Source organism: Pseudophryne corroboree, chromosome 6 (genome assembly GCF_028390025.1).
Source record: "Pseudophryne corroboree isolate aPseCor3 chromosome 6, aPseCor3.hap2, whole genome shotgun sequence".
Taxonomy (NCBI): domain Eukaryota; kingdom Metazoa; phylum Chordata; class Amphibia; order Anura; family Myobatrachidae; genus Pseudophryne; species Pseudophryne corroboree.
In genome coordinates this window covers 415,360,827-415,380,595 of record NC_086449.1, presented here as the reverse complement: position 1 = coordinate 415,380,595, position 19,769 = coordinate 415,360,827, and the positions used below count along the sequence as shown (strand labels likewise).

The 19,769-nt window shown below is 40.8% G+C and overlaps 1 protein-coding gene across 3 annotated transcripts in view; it reads right to left on the bottom strand.

The window, feature by feature from the left end:
• The window catches only part of PCLO (piccolo presynaptic cytomatrix protein), a 447,385-nt gene that overhangs the window by 144,738 nt on the left and 282,878 nt on the right, over positions 1-19,769 (bottom strand). For all 3 annotated transcript variants that reach the window (XM_063926936.1, XM_063926938.1, XM_063926937.1), the window contains exons 5-6: positions 11,828-16,523; positions 9,470-11,472 (exon numbers count right to left, since the gene is read on the bottom strand). In XM_063926936.1, coding sequence (XP_063783006.1) covers positions 9,470-11,472; positions 11,828-16,523 — 6,699 coding nt within the window. The remainder of the gene's footprint in view (positions 1-9,469; positions 11,473-11,827; positions 16,524-19,769) is intronic.

Here is a 19,769-nt window from a genome sequence, read left to right as displayed (position 1 = left end):
CTTAATAGATCCTAATTTTAGGCCAAAATTCACTCCAGTTTGCAGGAAGTGAAGGAAACGGCCCAGATTGAATTCTTCCGTAGGAGCATTCCTGGCCTCACACCAAGAAACATATTTTCGCCATATACGGTAATAATGTTTAGATGTCATGTCCTTCCTAGCCTTTATTAGCGTAGGAATGACCTCATCTGGAATTCCCTTATCCGCTAGGATCCGGCGTTCAACCGCCATTCCGTCCAACGCAGCCGCGGTAAGTCTTGGAATAGACATGGCCCCTGTTGCAACCGGTCCTGTCTTAGAGGAAGAAGCCACTGATCTTCTGTGAGCATTTCCTGCAGATCCAGATACCAGGTCCTTCGTGGCCAATCTGGAACAATGAGGATTGTTCTCATTCCTCTCCCTCCTACCATTCTCAACACCTTGGGTATGAGAGGAAGAGGGGGAAATACATAGACCGACTGGAACACCCACGGTGTCACTAGGGCATCTACAGCCACTGCCTGAGGGTCTCTTGACCTGGTGCAATACCTCTGTAGCTTCTTGTTGAGGCGGGACGCCATCATGTCTATCTGTGGCAGTCCCCACTGACTTGCAATCTGTGCGAAGGCTTCCTAAAGAAGTCCTCTCTTGGATGCAGGTCGTGTTTGCTGAGGAAGTCTGCTTCTCAGTTGTCCACTCCCGGAATGAACTGCTGAAAATGCGCTTACATGATTTTCCGCCCAGCGGAGAATCCTGGTGGCTTCTGCCATTTCCACTCTGCTCTTTGTGCCGCCTTGGCAGGTTACATGAGCCACTGCGGTGATGTTGTCTGACTGGATCAGAACCGGTAGGTCGCGAAGCAATGTTTCTGCTTGCCGAAGGGCATTGTATATGGCCCTCAGCTCTAGGATGTTGATTTGAATACAAGTTTTTTGACTTGACCCAAAGACCTTGGAAGTTTCTTCCCTGTGTGACTGCTCCCCCACCTCGGAGGCTCGCGTCCGCGGCTACCAGAATCCAGTCCTGGATGGCGAACCTGCGACTCTGCAGAAGGTGAGCACTCTGCAGCCACCATAGGAGAGACACCCTGGCCCTAGGGGACAGGGTGATTAACTGATGCATCTGTAGATGTGATCCGGACTACTTGTTTCGTAGATCCCATTAGAAAGTCCTCGCATGGAACCTGCCGAAGGGAATGGCCCCGTAAGATGCCACCATCTTTCCCAGGACCCGAGTGCAGTGATGCACTGACACCTGTTTTGGCTTTAATAGGTTTTTTACCAGAGTCATTAGTTCCTGGGCCTTCTCTATCGGAAGATAAACCCATTTCTGGTCCGTATTCAGAATCAAACCCAAGAAGGGCAGACGAGTCATAGGAACCAACTGTGGTTTCGGGATATTGAGAATCCAGCCGAGTTGCTGTGACACCTTCAGCGAAAGTGATACGCTGTTCAACAACTGCTCTTTTGATCTCGCCCTTATTAGGAGATCGTCCAAGTATGGGATAATTGTGACTCCTTGCTTGCGTAGGAGCACCATCATTTCTGCCAATTACCCTGAAATTGGTAATGACAATACTGTACCGTAATTCTCAGGTACGCCTGATGGGGTGGATAAATGGGAACATGAAGGTATGCAGCCTTTATGTCTAGATACACCATAAAATCCCCCCCTTCCAGGCTGGCGATGATCGCTCTGAGCGATTCCACCTTGAATTTGAACCTTTTCAAGTATAGGTTCAAAGATTTTAATTTTAAAATAGGTCTGACCGAACCGTCCGGTTTCGGGACTACAGCCAAGGTTGAGTAATATCCCCTTCCTTGTTGAAGGAGGGGAACCTTGAGCACCACCTGTTGGAGATACAATGTGTGAATTGTATTTAATATTATCTCCCTTTCTGTGGGAGAAGCCAGTTGGGCCGATAAGGAAAACCGGCGAGGAGGCACCTCTTCGAATTCCAGCTTGTAACCCTGAGAAACAATTTCTATTGCCCAGGGATCCACCTGTGAGTGAACTCAGTTGTGGCTGAAGAGTCGAAGACGTGCTCCCACTGGGGCGGACTCCCTTAGCTGAGCCCCAGCGTCATGCGGTGGATTTAGTAGAGGCCGGGGAGGACTTCTGTTCCTGGGAACTAGCTGTGCCCTGCGCCCTTACCTCTGGTAAGAAAGGACGCTCCTCGTACTTTCTTGTTTTTCTGCGACCGAAAGGACTGCATTTGATAATGTTGTGCTTTCTTAGGCTGTGAGGGAATACAAGGCAAAAGATCAGATTTACCAGCTATAGCTGTGGAGACCAGGTCCGAGAGCCCTTCTCCACACAATTCCTCACCCTTGTAAGGTAAAACCTCCATATGCCTCTTTTAGTCGGCATCACCTGTCCATTGCATGTTCCACAGGACGCGTCTAGCAGAAATCGACATAGCGTTGACTCTAGAACCCAGTAGACCAATGTCTCTTTGAGCATGTCTTATATATAAGACAGCATCTTTTATATATCCTAGGGTCAATAACATGGTATCCTTATCTGTCCACGCTGCTACAGCGCTATAAACCCCTGCCGACACAAATGCCGGCCTGAGTAGTGTGCCAGAATGTGTGTAAATGGACTTCAAAGTACTTTTCTGCATGCTATCTGCAGGATCCCTGAGGGTAGCTGTATCTTGGTATGTCAGCGCTACCTTTTGGGTAAATGTGTCAACGCCTTGTCCACCCTAGGGGAGGATTCCCATCGTATCCTGGCCCTAGCAGGGAAAGGATACGCCATGAGAATTCTTTTGGGAAACTGCAGTTTCTTGTCTGGAGATTCCCGCTCTTTTTCACACAATTCATTAGGTTCATGAGAGGGGGGAAATGTTATCTTAGCTTTCTTCCCCTTAAACATGTGTACCCTCGTGTCAGGGACAGATGGGTCATCAGTGATATGCAAAACATCTTTTATTACAATAATCATATATTGAATACTTTTCTGCCAGTTTTGGCTGTAACTTTGCATCATCCTAGTCGACACTGGAGTCAGACTCCGTGTCGGTATCAGTGTCTATTATTTTGGATAGTGGGTGTTTTGAGACTCTGAAGGTCCCTGCGACATAGGGACAGACATGGGTAGATTCCCTGTCTGTTCTCTAATCTTTTGTGCAATAAATTTACCTCAGCACTTAATTCCACATATCCAGTCAGGTGTCGGCGTTGTCGACGGAGACACCACACACACACACATTTGCTCCATCTCCTCCTTAGAAGAGCCTTTTACCTCAGACATGTCAACACACACGTACCGACACACCACACACTCAGGGAATCCTCTTATCTGAAGACAGTTCCCCCACAAGGCCCTTTGGAGAGACAGAGAGAGAGTATGCCAGCACACACCCAGCGCTAATACCCCAGGAAAAACACACAATTTGTTTACCCAGTAGCGCTGTAATACTATTATTTGCTGCCAAATATGTGCCCCCCCCCCCCCTCTTCTCTGAAACCCCCTTTCACCGTGAATAAGCAGGGGAGAGTCCGGGGAGCTTCCTCTCAGCTGTGGTGTAGAGAAAATGGCGCTGGTGAGTGCTGAGGGAGAAGCCCCGCCCCCTCGGCGGCGGGCTTCTGTCCCGCTTAAATATAATAAAAACTGGTGGGGGCTCTTTACATATACAGTGCCTAGCTGTATATATATCTCTTTTGCCAGAAATGAGGTTTATATTGCTGCCCAGGGTGCCCCCCCCCCGCGCCCTGCACCCTTACAGTGACTGCCGTGTGTGAGGTGTGTGGGAGCAATGGCGCACAGCTGCACTGCTGTGCGTTACCTCAGTGAAGATCATGAAGTCTTCTGCTGCCTCTGAAGTCTTCTTTTCTTCTCATACTCACCCGGCTTCTATCTTCAAGCTCTGTGAGGAGGACGGCGGCGCGGCTCTGGGACGAACTCCAGGGTGAGACCTGTGTTCTGACTCCCTCTGGAGCTAATGGTGTCCAGTAGCCTAAGAAGCAGAGCCTTGAAACTCACAGAAGTAGGTCTGCTTCTCTACCCTCAGTCCCTCGATGCAGGGAGTCTGTTGCCAGCAGGCTCCCTGAAAATAAAAAACCTAACAAATATTCTTTCTGTCAGAAAGCTCAGGAGAGCTCTCTGAAAAGCACCCAGTCTCCACTGGGCACAGTATCAAACTGAGGTCTGGAGGAGGGGCATAGTGGGAGGAGCCAGTGCACACCAGATCTAAAGTCTTTCTAAAAGTGCCCATGTCTCCTGCGGAGCCCGTCTATCCCCATGGTCCTTACGGAGTCCCCAGCATCCTCTAGGACGTAAGAGAAAATAGGATTCATTGCTCATCATTCTGGAAACATACCGTAGAAGTGGAAACCAATGGTGCCACCTATCACTGTTTTTTGCCATTACCATCAAAGCCTTCTGGATTAGAATATCCACTGATATTTAAGGAATATAAGTAATGTCTTTTTGTTTAAGGACAATTTCCTGACTATGCAATCCCCACAAACATATCCCTATCAAACCTATTCAATCTGCTAGTATGCTTTTGTTTCAGGATATAAAACTCACTTTTGTAAAACTGAAGTGTTTACCACAAGGATCCTAAAACAGTTCAAATTGCCTTGAGGTAAAAATTTGATTTGGCAAAAGTCTAAAACTGAATATATGAGAATAATAGACTGTATCAAATTTTCATTTGTTCCTTGTTACTGGAGGGTATGTGGTTAAACTTGTAAAAAAAAAAATATATATCTTTATTCCTGTCCAAACCCTTTTGTCTGAGATATGATCTGTAAAAGTATTTTTACCTATACTTAAAGAACCAGGAGGGCGACCCTCTAGGGGATGGACCACAAAAAGAAACCTATATAGTAATCCACCTACTGATGCCATTGTAAGTCCCCCCCCTTTTTTTTCTCTCTTAGTCACATGCACTTGAGTAATGAACATAGAGAGGAGGTTGGCGGTTTTGGGTGAAGAGCCATCACAAAGAAACTCTTATAGGTAGAATTCACGTCTCCACCGTGTGAGTACAGTATGCCAATTCATAACCAGAATTAAGGGTTGAGGGGACGGCTAACACTGAAGTCTTGGACCTGAAATGTTTACAAACTATCAAGGGTGTTCTGTTGAAAAAAACAACTTTCTTTGAGATGTACCACACTATTGCATTTTTTTTTGTTTCCCCGTTTCTATGTTGGATTTACCATTCGTGAGGGAATGACATCAAGGCACAGTATTAAAGAATAACAAGCAAAGCCAAGTCGATACCCTAAGGATATACATATATTAACATTGAATTTCTTTATTGTTTTTGTTGGGGTGATTACAGTATATCCTTTTTTTTCTTGTATGTTTATGTCAATTTGGGTGATGTACATTTACACTGTATACACTGACATCCCTATTTCTGAGCAGAACTACCTCCTTTTTCATATAAATTGCAAACTGGTAAATGCCACCATATACAGGGGGAATTCAATTAGCCCTCATAATTTTTAATTTTTTTGCATTTTTTTTCTCCCCATTCAACTTCTGCCCATTTTTTGCTCCCAATAATTATCTACAGTATTTTTGGTTAAAAATACATAGAATCCATGATTCTACTTCACGGACCTGTATGTTTTCATGGCCGTGATCAAAAAAATGCTGCTGATTATCAAGAATCTTTTTTTTGGCTGTCTCAGGCAGGTGAAAACAAAATCCCTGATGACTGCCAGCTTTGGGGCTAATGTTATAGCCCCAGGGGATCATTTAGCCCATGGTAAATTACTGCGACTAATTGAATTCCACCCTATGTGGTCATGTCTGTGATGACTGTTACATGTTTCATTAATGTTCCTTCGGTTCCTAAAAAATAAATCCCACATGCTTAGTTCTTTATTCTGTTATACTTATTTTGTATCTTGTGCTTTGTGTAAATGTAAAGTTCTGCGAGTCCTATTGGGAGGAAAGTGCTATATACACGGTCGAGTCACATTATTATGACCACCAGGTAATAGAGTAACCACCGTGTGCAGCACGGACAGCAGCTAGATGGGCTGAATTGTCAATTTAGACACACATCTGGTATCCCCCAGGTTAATTTTGACTGTGAACTGCTCCACTGTAGCATGTCTGTCGGCCCTCACGCACCTTCGTAGCCAACGTTCACCTCTCACCTCAATGGCATGTAGTGCTCAGCAGTTTCCATGTCGGTTATTCGCAATGGTACCATTTGTCCAGTCATGATACACCTTAACCACAGCAGCATGCAAGCAGTTCACAGACTGCGCTGTATTACAAATACAGCCACCCTTGGCCCGAAAGCCAATAATCATCCCTTTTTGCAACTCAGATAAATCACCCCTCTTTTACCTATGACAACGAGTGATATGTGTGCAGACGGCCTATCGGACACCTTATATACCCACCAAGCCAGCATACATCACGTGATGTACTTCATGGGCTACACGCTGCCGGCGTCACGTTAGGTGGTCATAATAATGTGACTCGACCATGTAAGTAACATTATTATTGCTGAGAATGACAGAAGTCAGATCTAGTTACCCCATACGTTACATATACAGAATGGGAAATGTGCATGTGGGAAGCTTTTTGTCTGACATCTCATTACGCATCATATTCTGATCCTGGCTCTATGTGAACTCTCACATCTATTACTTGTGTTACATTACAGGTTATACCTGTAATTTTATGTTTTTGTTGTTTCCCTATTACCTGTCCTGTAAGATCACCTGCTCTCATTGTTTGGATGGGAGGGGGTGTCACTTTCTAGCATAAGTAGTAGTTTCTGGAATTCTATCACCCAGAGGAGTGTGGGTGTGGCAGCCTGGGGTGACAGGGGTAAGTGTCTATTACCTAATAATAGGGCATACGGTCTGAGGCCTGACTGTCATGTTCCTGCTACACACCTCCGCTCTGCCTAATTATTGCCACTTACATATGGGCAGCTGCACCAGTGTCGCTCCCACGTCTGTATCTCGCAGGCTATTATAGAAGCCCCTATATTTGTCACTCTGCATTTTCACACCTCCCATCTACCCTTAGGTGTTTTAATTAGTGCAGGTTCCCACATTGCTGACAACACATTAATAAGGGCTTTTTTTTAAGGTAAGACCTAGATACATTTATTTAATGTGATAGTATTGGAGATGTTAGGGACCCATGTCATGAAGTCAACTGGTCACGGTGCATGTACCGACATATTTGCGCAAATGTGTGCTAAGAAAGGGTTTATCAAAATATTTTTTTCTATCAGTGTTCTTAGTGCTTAGAGTGTGCATTAGCAGTTCTCTTCCTCCAGCTTGATAAGTATTATTTCTCTTTTGCTTACATTATGTTTTTCTTTCCGTGGCGTCAAAGTCTTTGAGCTTACAGTATGTTTTACAGCCATTAAATTACAGCTATCTGTATACTCTACCCCAGTGATTTTCAACCTTTTTTTACTCGCGGCACACCGAACAATATTTTAAAATTGCCAAGGCACACCATCAGTTCCCCACAGAAAACCCCCCAAAAAAACACACATTGGCCCTCACAGTAAAATAAGAACCCACACATACATTGGCCTACACAGGAAAAACAATTACATTCCTCCCCACAAAATCATGGTGCTCATACATAAATCAATCACATTTCTTCCCACATAAATCCTATTGCTCCACATATGAATTATTCACATTGTTCCCCCCATAAATCCTTATTCTCCCCACATGAATCCTATTGTTCCCCACAGGAGAAATAAAATAACAAATATTACCCCCTACCGGTCAGCTGTCCTCCTCCCTGTCCCTCAGTGGCGGGGGTTGTTCATAGTGGAGTGCTGCAAATACTGAGCAGCGGGCGGTTGGGCAGGTGTGGATGTGGGTGGGCAAGGAAAGCTGTGTATGCAGGCAGGAACTGGAACATGTGTGTGCTGGCGGGTGGGCTGGCTGGGTGGTGAGATGCGGTGGCCGTGACCTATGATATCACACTGCCGCGTCATCAAGGCATAGGTCACAGCCAGAGCATGACTGATCCTCTAAGAAGAGCCCGAGCCAACAGTTCACTCTGAAGGTGCAGGAAGCTGCTCTGGCTCCACAGCACACCTTGCAACTGATCGTGGCACACTAGTGTGCCACGGCACACTGGTTGAAAAAGACTGCTCTACCCCATCTGTGTGACCCCTGTTCTGTCTGCCCCTCCTCTTTAGAATGTGATCTCTCACGAGCAGGGCCCTCAACCCCTCATGTGCTTTTCCTTCTCTTATTTAAACTATCTGCGACGGCACCAAATCCCGTGTTTTTCTGCTGCCCTGATACTTATGTCAGTGTCATCTGATGTAGCCATATTTATTTACCCTGTACTTGTCCTATATTGTCTTCACCTGTAAGTCACTATTATCCTGTTTTGGTTATTTCATTTGTGTACTATGTAAATGAGCGCTGCGGATCTCTTGTGGCGCCATAAAAATAAAGGTTAATGATAATAATAATAAAAATTTCACATGTTGAGATTCAAAATGTGATATATAGCATACTAAATAAACAACCTCTAAAAACCCTAGGAGATTTTTAATCAGTTGTGTAAATTCTGGGCTATAGAAATACACAAACTACATGTAACATTCCATATTCTCAAGGCTGCTAGAGGTGGAAAAGCCAGAGCTTGGATACAAACCGACCCTTTGTCTGGCATGGGGCCAATGGAATAAAGATTAGTTGTGATCACGCCTATTTCAGATGGTTTGGGATCCCTGATTCTGTAGAAACAAGAAAATACTTTTTTTCCCTGTCTCTTACATATAATGCAATTTCTTCATCTAAATATGACTGATGGGGCATTTGGACTGAAGGAGACTCTTCCCTTTCCCCCTCGCTGCCCCTTATGTTACCATCCCTCTTCACTGTTGCAGTTAAGGTAAGATTGATAAGATTATTTTTTTTCTGTAAAAACACAGTGAACTTTTTGAATGTACTTTGTATGTGTCTTCCAATTTATGTATGCGTTATAGTATTTATTTCATATCAATTTGATCAACTGAAAATATATATTCAGTTTCAGTTAAAGTAGAACACTTCAACACCTGCTACGAGTACAGGAGTAGCCCAGTTGTTCAATGAACAAATTAACGTTAGCATTAAGGACTTCCTGTATTCTACCATTAGTTCTGTTTCACAGAAAGCTGAACTAAAATAGCTATTACATTCAATATAATATAAAATGAAAGTACATTTATTTTAAGGATTGGAATAATTTTTTTTATCTTATATAACCTTATGTCAAAATTTTAATTGATATTATAAAGGACATGCTGACTACAAGGAGATGAGAATTAATAATAGGCAATGTTTCCGGCAGTACTGCAGATGTGGGTATTTAAAAAAGTAATTTATACAATATATATATATATATATATATATATATATACAAAATATTGTGTAACGACACAGTAATTACATGAATTATTCTATACGAATTAGCAAAATAAATTCCTGCGTAATTTGACATTACTGAAATTAAAGAAAAAATGTCTTACTGTGTATTCATCTGCGTACTGGAACTGTGTTCTATTGACATCTTCTGCAGTTGGACTTAAGGGTTTTGGATCAGACAAAGAGCGTTGCATGACCTTTGTAGTTTTTGGACTTGGTGGTGGAATATGTACAATGTCAATATGTTGCTTGTGAGTGCCAATATCATCCATTACAGTTTTCTCATAGGGAACAAAGGCAGATTCTAGAGCTTTACTAGGTGAAACCGGTGAAATTGGTGAATAAAGAACTTTAGGAGATTTTGGAGGGGAAGGTGCAACCTGCAGTGAAGAATCAGCTCGAAGATGAGAAGAATAACCTATTTCTAATGGGGTTGGACGCCTTTTATCCTTTTGTGACATATCTGTCAGATACTGGGGACTTTGAATATCTGAATCGGTTTCTGTTTGGCATCCCAAGCTTTCTCCCTTATAATTCTTTTCTGGAGCAGATATATGTTTAATTATTTCAACTTTTGAGTCGACTTTTGCTCTTATGGAAGGTGTTCTGATTGTTCCCAGTGGCTCAGTTTGTACTGAAATTTCTGCAACAGTTTGCACAGCTATACTAGATACTTTGGAAAATAGTCTAGTTTTATCAACATCAGTGTTTCCATCAGTGTATTTTCCTGTACGTGACCTCCTTCTTGATCTTGTAGGCATATCCCATTCATCTTGGTCCTCATCATCTGTTTGGACACTTGTATCAATGCCCTTTTTGGATCTTCGTCTTCTGCCAGTATATTGATTTTCAGCCCCATCCTCATCATCAGTTTGTACTCCACTATCAACTATTAATTTATAAGATCTTGATTCTTCTTGTAAACTTCCATCTAATTCATTGTACATGCCACACAGTCTTGGCATAGAACTTCTTTTCTTCAGTTGCCTTTCATCATTCATATCTATATCTTTTAGCGACATTTCTGAAGTAGAATTTAGTATACCTGGTCTAGAAATATACTGTGTAATACCATCTGACTGTACAGTGTACCATGCTTCACTGGGTGTCATTTCCATGCCTACAACTGCTGATGATGTAGTTGCTGTGTGATCACCAGACCAGAACTGTCCATCCTCTTTAGCTGAATATTGTCCTTCTAAAATCAGTTGCTCGGAAGTTGTTTGAGGTGGCACATTTTCAGCAGTGTCATAATTGTACTGATAAATCTGGCATAATTTTTGTTCCTCTAACTGCTGATGAAGTTGCTGTTGTAGCTGCTGAATTTGCTCAAGATGTAGCTGTTGTTGGGCCAGTGTTTCCTGTCTCATCATAAACTGAGCTTGTCTTTCCTCCTCTTGTTGATACAGCAGGTGCTGCTTCATAGACTGAAGCTCCTCAAGTTTTTGCTGCACCATTAAAGTCTCTTGTTCTCTGAATCTCTGTATTTCCTGTCGTTCCCATTCTAACTCCTCTGCCAATCTCTGCTGTTTGATTTTCTCCAGCTCTAGAAGCTCACGCTGTAAGTGAAGGTGCTGTTGCTTACCATCATCAGATGACACTATAAAAGGTGATTCATCTTCAGTCAATTCAGAGAATGATTCCGATTCTGATGTCAATATAGAAATAAGATCAGCTTCTGTGGTGGTTGCAGCCTCCACAGGAAAAGTTTGTAAACTAGTTTCAACAACAGATATTACATCAGTCACATCTCCTGCAGCTGAGGATATCATACTATATGTTCTAGGTGGTGGCTGTGACTGGCTTAAACCTGATGTTGAAATAACTGTGTCACTAGTAATGAAGCTGGATAAATCTTTTACTGTTGTACTGAAAATAGAGCCAGGCTGTGTGGTGATGGGAAATGTTGAGGGGATTGGACTGGTTACAGATGAATAGACAACTCCATTAGATGACCGTAAAACACTTCCCAGACCATAAGGTGGAACTATGGAATGAGTCATTCTTGCTTGTGAATATTGGGGGGTACTTATTCCAAGGCCAGATATGACTTGTCTTGTCTCTGGGTAAGGACCTGTAGTCTTGGTTTGGTAATCCAAAGCCTCACCTGAAAGTATAGGGGTACAGTTATAGTCCACTTCCTATAAACAATGATGTTTGGTGGTTTGGAGAGCCATCCAATCTTGATGAAATAAATGAATAAAAGTGCATGCAAATCTTCAGGTTAATGATTTACTTGGACAAGAAGCAAAATCATATTTGGAACATGCAGGCACATGCATGAACCTGTGAGCAAAACATAAATAAAAGGGAAAACAAAATACACCAGTACTCAAAAATACTTTGCCACAATGTCCCCCAAAAAATAAGAAAGAAAATAAACTAAAAATGTTATCCGGAAATGAGATGGGGAACACCATAATCACATTTTAAAGAAAGATTTGCTGGCACATCATACTGACCTGTAGTCATTTTCCCAGATGTAAGGTCTACAGCAACATCCGCTATTCCAACTGGGTAATCAAAAGTATTTTTGCTTTTGTACAAAAACAGTCCAGCTTCAGCTAAATTTGTGTCAGACATAGAAGGTTTCATACCCCCAATACCCCTAAATCCTGAAATCCCTGAACGATCATATTGATAATGGTCATCTCTGTAACCAAAACGGTCTTCAGGTAAAGTTGTAGGTGGCTGCTGGGAAATACAACTTCTTCCAAATGGTAACTTATATACCACATCACAACACACAGCTCTTCTGCCTGCTGTTAAATCCACAGGTTTATCATCTTCCACTATTTCAGTAATAATTGCTGAAGTTGTTTCATCCACAGTTACCATTGTTCTAAGGGACTTTGTTGTGCTAAGATCAACTACTTCACTGTCTACAGATTCTTGAGAGATGGATATATCAATAGAGCCATTTGTTACACTACCTGAGGATACTGGGAATGGCTTTGCTGTTGACACCGCCACTGAATGTGCTGGAATACCAAATGATAAGTTTATTGGCACTTCTGTTTCAATAGGAAATCCACCATTTTTCTCTTCAAACTGTCTAGCGGTTGTAAGCTTTAAAGGTGCCTTCATTGAATTTCCTAAATCAACAAGGCTCTCCAAACTTGTTGCATAACTCACAGTTGTTGAACATGTCTTCACTGTAGTGGAATCACTGACCAATAATACAGAAGAAACTACTGGTGATTCAGTGCTAAGATTTACAATAGCAGGCTGAACAGCACTTATGGGTCGACTGAAAGCACCATGAGCAGCAGATTGGCGTTTTGAGTCAACTGTTGTTGAAGAGAGGTCCATGCAGCTATCAATCTGAAAATCTGAACCTTTATAATCTATCTTGCCCAATGTCCGTAGATCCATTATATTATTAGACTCAGTCAGTTTTTTAATATGTTGTAATTGGCATTGCTCTGTCACTGGTGGAAAGGTATCTGGAATGCAAGTGAACTCAGAAACTGTGCTTTGAGGTAAAGAAACACTAGCCCAGGAAACTCCAGTTGTTATTTGTGATAACATTTTCAAACTATCTGATTGTTGAGAAATTGGTATTTTTTCAGCTCTACTGAAGGGTGTAATATAGAAACCTGTTTCTGTTGTTTGTGGAATTTGTTCAAGTATAGGTGCATGTAGAGGCCAACATGTTGTTGTTTGAATTGAATCACTGTCCGTTGGAGTGCCAGGTTCAGATGGCAAAGTAATAACAACGTAGGTTTCTAATGATGGCTTGGTTAACCTTGGTGAAGATCTAGTAGAATGAGGAGAAAGAGGAGATGTTGGAGATGGTAACTTGCACTCTGTAGTTGGAATCAGATTTAAAGCCATAGAGGTGGCTGAAGAATGTGTGGATGTCTTTTGTTGTGCTTCTGATTTCTTTTGCATAGCTATTATGGGTTCAAAAAGCACAGATTTTGTTACTTTCTGAGGCTTAAATCCTTCTATTGGTTTATGACTAAATACTAATCCAGCTGGAATTGAAGATGGCTTTGGAGGAACAGGTGGAGGTGGAGCATGGGGTTTGGAAATTGGAATAGAACTGATTTTGGATGATGGTACTTCCTGAAATCCTTCAGTCCTGGAAAGACCTGGAATAAGTTTAGTTTTTGTTGTTGGAATTTTAGGTGCTGGCCTCTTTTTTGCTGGTTTAGGTGGGGTTGCTGGAGGTAATGGTGGTGGTGGAGGAGGTGGTGGAAGAGCGGAAGATATTAAAGGAACAGGAGAATCAGAAGTGCTTCTAAAGAAGGACATTACCTTTGATGTAACTGATGGAACTGTTGATATTACTGACTGCAATTTAGGGGCTGAGGTTATTGTATCTGTAACTGCTGTGTAAGTCACACTGTGCTTAGTTGACACGGGACATTCAGTGGGAATTGGGGTTACATTGTTTCCTTGGGAACATGAGGCAGTAGGTAAAGTGTCTGGTGGATATTGTTTAGTATTCATTTCAGAAACTTCAGAATTTGGATGGACTTCTTTTATTTTTAAAGGTTCTAGTATATGCTGTTCTTTACCTAAAGATAGTGGTTCAGTTTTGACACCTGTGTGTTGAACAATATCAGGGACTGAAATTATTACATGATCAGCAGATGTATCAGTGACTATACGAGCTGTTACACTTTGTGTAAATGGCAAATCACTTACTGATACCATAGATTCAGATTTTATAGCAGGATCTGTGCCAGCATTAGAAGATGCATTTACAGGGGAAGTACCTTTTTCATTTACAAATGATTTAGCACTTTCTGAAGCAAAATTATCATTTACTTTTTGTACTCCATAATTAATAACTGCATCATCTTCAAGTTCTTCTGCACTAAAGTGCTGAGTTATTTTAACATCGGGAATAGAGATTGCATTAAGGGAAGATGATTCCATGAATTCAGTAGAATACACATTTTCAGTTGCATGCTTGTGCACAGCGGCAGAAGACACAGAATCAACTTTCATGATAAACTCATTTCTAGGTTGAGTTGGACTGGAGCCTGGTGTTAGCTGCATGTCTTCACATTTAATAAGGTCATACAGGCCAGTAGTAGGATTATGTGGTGGGCTTTCTTCAGTGTTATCCAAAATAATTATCTCATGGCTTTCTGGAACAATATAGGAGCTTGAAACAATATCTTCTTGAGGCACAATGGAATGAAATGAATCAGTTGTTACATCAATGCATATATCCCCCATAGAATTATTTTTTAGCTCTTTTACTCTATGGTCAAACACATAATCTTGACCACCTAAAATATTTGCATCTATGCTTTCATCATAATTCTCTTCAACTAAGGATTCATAGATATAATCTTCAATTAACATCCCCCCATATAAAGGTTCCTTCTCAAATACTTCTTCTTTTTCTTTCTCACTGTGATATAATTTTGCTTTATAAAGAACATCTTCATATGCCTCCTCAGCACTTTTTAGAATTTGCTGACCATTCTTGTTTTCTGTTGCAGCAACATTGGCTGTTACATCTGTAGGCGAATACAATGATACTGAAGTAGGCAACTTGTAAACTTTTTGCACTTCTATTATCTTTTCAGGGCTTATTTCAAATCCTTCTGGTTCAGATTCAATACTGGGTGAATATTCAGAGCATGAGGATCTATGTAGTTCTTCCATTTCAGCAGCCTGGCGCAATTCTTCTGTTGGAGAAGCATCTTCAATAGGAGAAAGATTACTTGGTGGCGTCTTTGGTCGCTCTCTCCTTCTTTGAGCTCTCAGTTCATCTTTGTCTTTTTTGGATTTTTTACTAGAACCTTTTCTTTGTTGCTGCTCTAATTCTCTTAGCTTTTCCTGCTCTTTTAAAAGTTCTTCTTCTTCTCTTAATTCTTCCTCTTCTGAAGAATCTTCAATAGTGGGAAGAACAGGCCCATGAGATCGATGCCTAGCCTTCCGTTGCTGTTTGCTTTCTCCAGATATTTTTTTGTGACTTGGGCTACTATCACTGTCTTCATCCAGTGATGACACTGAAGTAGGTGATGTACCTGGAGTAAAACTTGAAGCATGGAGACTGGAAGATCTTTCCTCACGTGACCTGTCTTCTGGAGAATCTGTTAAACTTTCCATCTCCAACTCTGGTTCCTCAGAATAATACATGATAGCAGATGGTTTGGTAGAGTTTTCAGTGTATGTATTAGATATTGTGCTATTTAACTCTATAGTTTTAAATCTACGGAGGCCACCACCTCCACTTGCTGAAAGCTCTTCATTTTCTTGACTTTTAGTTTCTCTGAATTTTAGCTCTGGACTTTCAGCATACGTTTCCTCATCTTCATCCTCTTCATCATCATCATGCCATGAATGTCGTCTTATTCCATCCTCATCATAACTTGCACTGCTTTTTTTGGTTAATCGCTTGCATTTTCCAGTTACAGCTTTTGATTTGGTTTCTTTCTTCTGACTTTCATTAACACTTATTTCTTTTAATTTTGTTCTTATAAATTCCTCATCTTCAGATCCAGATGCATCCTCATCAGCACTCATTTCAATAATCTGCTTGCGGATAAAATCTTCATCATCTCCAGATCCTTGACTATCATTTTGTTTGAAGTCATCACTACTTGTTGAGTCATTGCTAGCTCTTCTTTTCCTTTGTGGAACAGGTGAATTTTCACTCTCACTGCTGTCATCTAGTGAATCACGGCGCCTGCGTGTCATGTCCTTAGCTGAACTTGCACCATCCTTTTGAAAGTTCCGTAAAGAAAAGCCTTTTTTATTTTCTTCCAATGTCTCATCTTCTTCCTGAATATCTTCAAGCTCTTCCTCTTCTGAACTACAAGATTCTGGAGTGATGGGCAATATCTTAGTTTTGGGTCTATCTTGTGTCTGTCCAGTATATTTTCCATACAAATCATTATTCTTTCTCAGCTTTTCATCAGCAAGAACACTTGTTTGTGCTTCTAAAATTGATAGAACTGTACTCTCCAACTTTGCTAAATCTGAAGGACTTGAGGGACTACTCTCATGTGAAAAGGAATCTTTTTTAGTTGCTTCTTTATTAAAATCTTTTTCATCACTTGGTATTAGACTTGGTATTTCTCCAAGTGAGCCAGATATACCATCTGATGAATAGCCTGTATCACTCAGACCTTGTGGGCTTTTCTGTTGCTGAGAATTTGAAGTGTCTGATTTGTCATCTTCTTTCTCCTAAAAAACAGAAAACAAAATGAAAGGTTCCATGTACCAAGCAGTAAATAATATCCAATAACAAACTCCACATCTACATTATTAACTTTAATAGTTTACAAAAAGGTAGAATGTTTAGAAACACCAATTAAATATACATATATTTTAAACCAGTTAAAAGTAATATTTCTACATGGTCTTTGTAGATACCATTCAAAATCACCTGTGCAATAGATACTCTGCATTATGTAACACCATATAATAATTCCCAATACATAGAAATATGTCTCTGTTTTGGCAGCCAACAAAGGATTACATGATCATTTTCTATAGGAATTTATATTTGAACTCATATATGGAATCCAAAACAATTCCCAAAATCAATTTGACCCATTTCTGATTGCTTAATGTTGGGGCTAAATTTACTATATGGCACTATTCAAAGAGTATATGTAATTGCCTAAGAAGTTTTGGTTGGTTTTGTTATTTTAATGATTGCTACTTTAAAACATCAGGCAGACTCGCACAGAACTTGTCAATGCCTGCAGTTCAGGAAGCCTGTATAAAATATAACTAACAGAGAAGCTTTTGTGTAAGCTGCAAAAATGAAACTGGTTGCATAAGAATGAAAGCAGGTTGTAATGGATCATGAAAGAAGCATCATCAGTGAAGTACACACAAATCATCAGGTACATGTAGCTCATATGTGCACCTTCTAGATATTACAATAGTGTCTGCACATACATTTTTTACATACAGTATATTTAATGAAGATATGATTCACGGTACAGAAAAAAGGGAATATTGAACTTTATCTCCTAAAAACAATTTTTATTGAGACTTATTATCCATCATTTTTGGGTCTGTTCATCACAATTCAGCGGCAAAAAAACCTTTCTATTGCCGATTATAACTGTTACAGAAAATCTTCTAGCACCGCAATTTAACAAAACAAGCTCACCAGGGCAATTAAGCAATGCTTGGCTTCTTAGCTATGCTGGCTAGTAGCAGAAAGAGACTCTTGGGGGCTACTCCATATATTATGGAATGTAAATTTATAACAATAAAAAATGTAAAATAAATAAATGTGAAATTTAGGTAAGCTATTATCAAAAGTAGCTGGTGAAGGGGGTAGCTGGGAACATCTTAAATATGGAGACGCCCTATCTATGGCAAAAATGTTTTTACCGGACGTAGGGCTTTTCTCACTATTACAAACAGACTTTGTGTATTTATTCAAGGTTTTCAGTAACTCTATGCTTATATTTTACTTTTTACAAATTAGACGTACAATGCATTTCTGTGTTAGATATCTGTTAAACTGCTACAAAAGAAAAATTGGGTCACTATAGATCACAGGAAATAAGAAATGTCCCATTTAAAATGTATCTGTAATTAGAGTAGTGAATTTGTTATTAAAATGAGTAACAGGAAGTCTGTAGATTTATCATAAAGTCTTCTGTATTGTTGGTCCTCACCCTGCTGTTTCCTGATATTCTGTCTGCCCCCACTTTTAGATCTAGTCAGTGACTTTGATCCCATATATGGGCAGCGGAATCAGCGGTTACTTCTCCTAAAAAAAATTCTCATTTGGATGTATAATTTTTCTGGGTTTGGTTTTTGTTATGTCTGTTTTTATCCCTCTAATATCTATACTGTATTATTATTATTATTATTATTATTATTATTTTCTTTTGTTATTTATCCTATTGTAATTCTTGTATGGCACTGCATAGACTTTGTAGGGGACTATAAATAAATTATAATAATAGCAATTATAAGAAATCATTCAATTGAGAAATAACAGTAACCTTGCTTTTTCCTCAATCACAAGAGATTTTAACAATCCTGCAGTATCTCACAGCAATTAGAGTCCTCATTCAGAATTAGAAAAAAGTGAGGAAAAATATGCAAGTGCAATAAAAAAAATGTGGAGTTTAGAGTTTTGTGAAAGTTGCATTCACGATTCCCAATGCCTGGAAATGATGGTTGGGCTGTGTTAAAGTAACTGATTTACAGTAAGGGCAGGGACAGTATAAGCCTTGAGGAAAAGATACGCAGTACAGTATGATGATGATAATAATTATCATCATCTATTTGTGTCAAAAAGCAAATAAAAAATATAGGCTTCTCCCCAAAAATGGGACAGTTTCACTGTAACAGGAAGACCTACAGTTCTAGCAGAGTCAGCACAGAGTTGAACTCCACAGAGTAATCAGGATTACAAAAAACATCCATCTCAACCTTGAACGAAACCAGCTCGTTGAGGAATAGCACTGAGGTTCTCCCTGACCCTACTATTGTTTAATGTCATTAAGTAAGATCACTATTTTTTTAGTGTGTAGAACAAAAAGTTCTACACTCATATCTACCTTTCCTCCCCTGACCTTTCCCCTGCTCTCCTCACTTGTCTCTCTGCTATCTCTTCTTGGATGTCCCAGCACTTTCTTAAACTCATGTCTTAGACTGAGCTGATCATCTTCCCTCCCTCCCGCATAACCTCACCTTCCAAAATCACATTATCTATTGATGGCACTACTATCTCCTCTAGCCCCCAAGGGCGCTGTCTTGGAGTAATCCTGGACTCCTCCCTCTCCTTCAAACCACACATTCAGCACATCTCACAAACTTGCCACTTTGATCTCAAAAACATTTCCAGGATTAGACCCTTTCTCACCCAGGATGCCATCAAGACCATTATCCACTCACTGGTCATTTCCAGACTAGACTACTGTAATCTCCTCCTATCTGGCATCCCTTACAAATACCTCTCTCCACTCCAATCTGTCCTCAACGCTGCAGCCCAGCTCATCTTCCTCACCAAATGCACTACGTCCACCTCCCCTCTCCTACTAAGTCCTTCACTGGCTTCCCTTCCCTTTCAGAATCCAATTCAAACTTCTCCCACTCACTTACAAAGCCCTCAAACACTCCTCTCCCATTTACATCTCTGATCTTATCTCCCTTTACACTCCACCTGTCCTCTTCACTCTGCTAATGCACGCCGCCTCTCCTGCCGACTGATTACTTCCTCTCACTCCTACCTTCAAGATTTCTCACGTACTGCTCTCTTTTTCTGTAATTCCCTACCTCTCCCCCTCAGACTCTCCACCTCTCTACAAAACTTCAAACAGGCTCTCCAGACCCACTTCTTCACCAAACCCAGCCTTATCTCATCCTAACCCTCTGTCCCATGCTCACTGTCTATCCCATCTGTGCCACCCCTGTCTGTCTGCCCCTCCTCTTTAGAATGTAAGTTCTCACGAG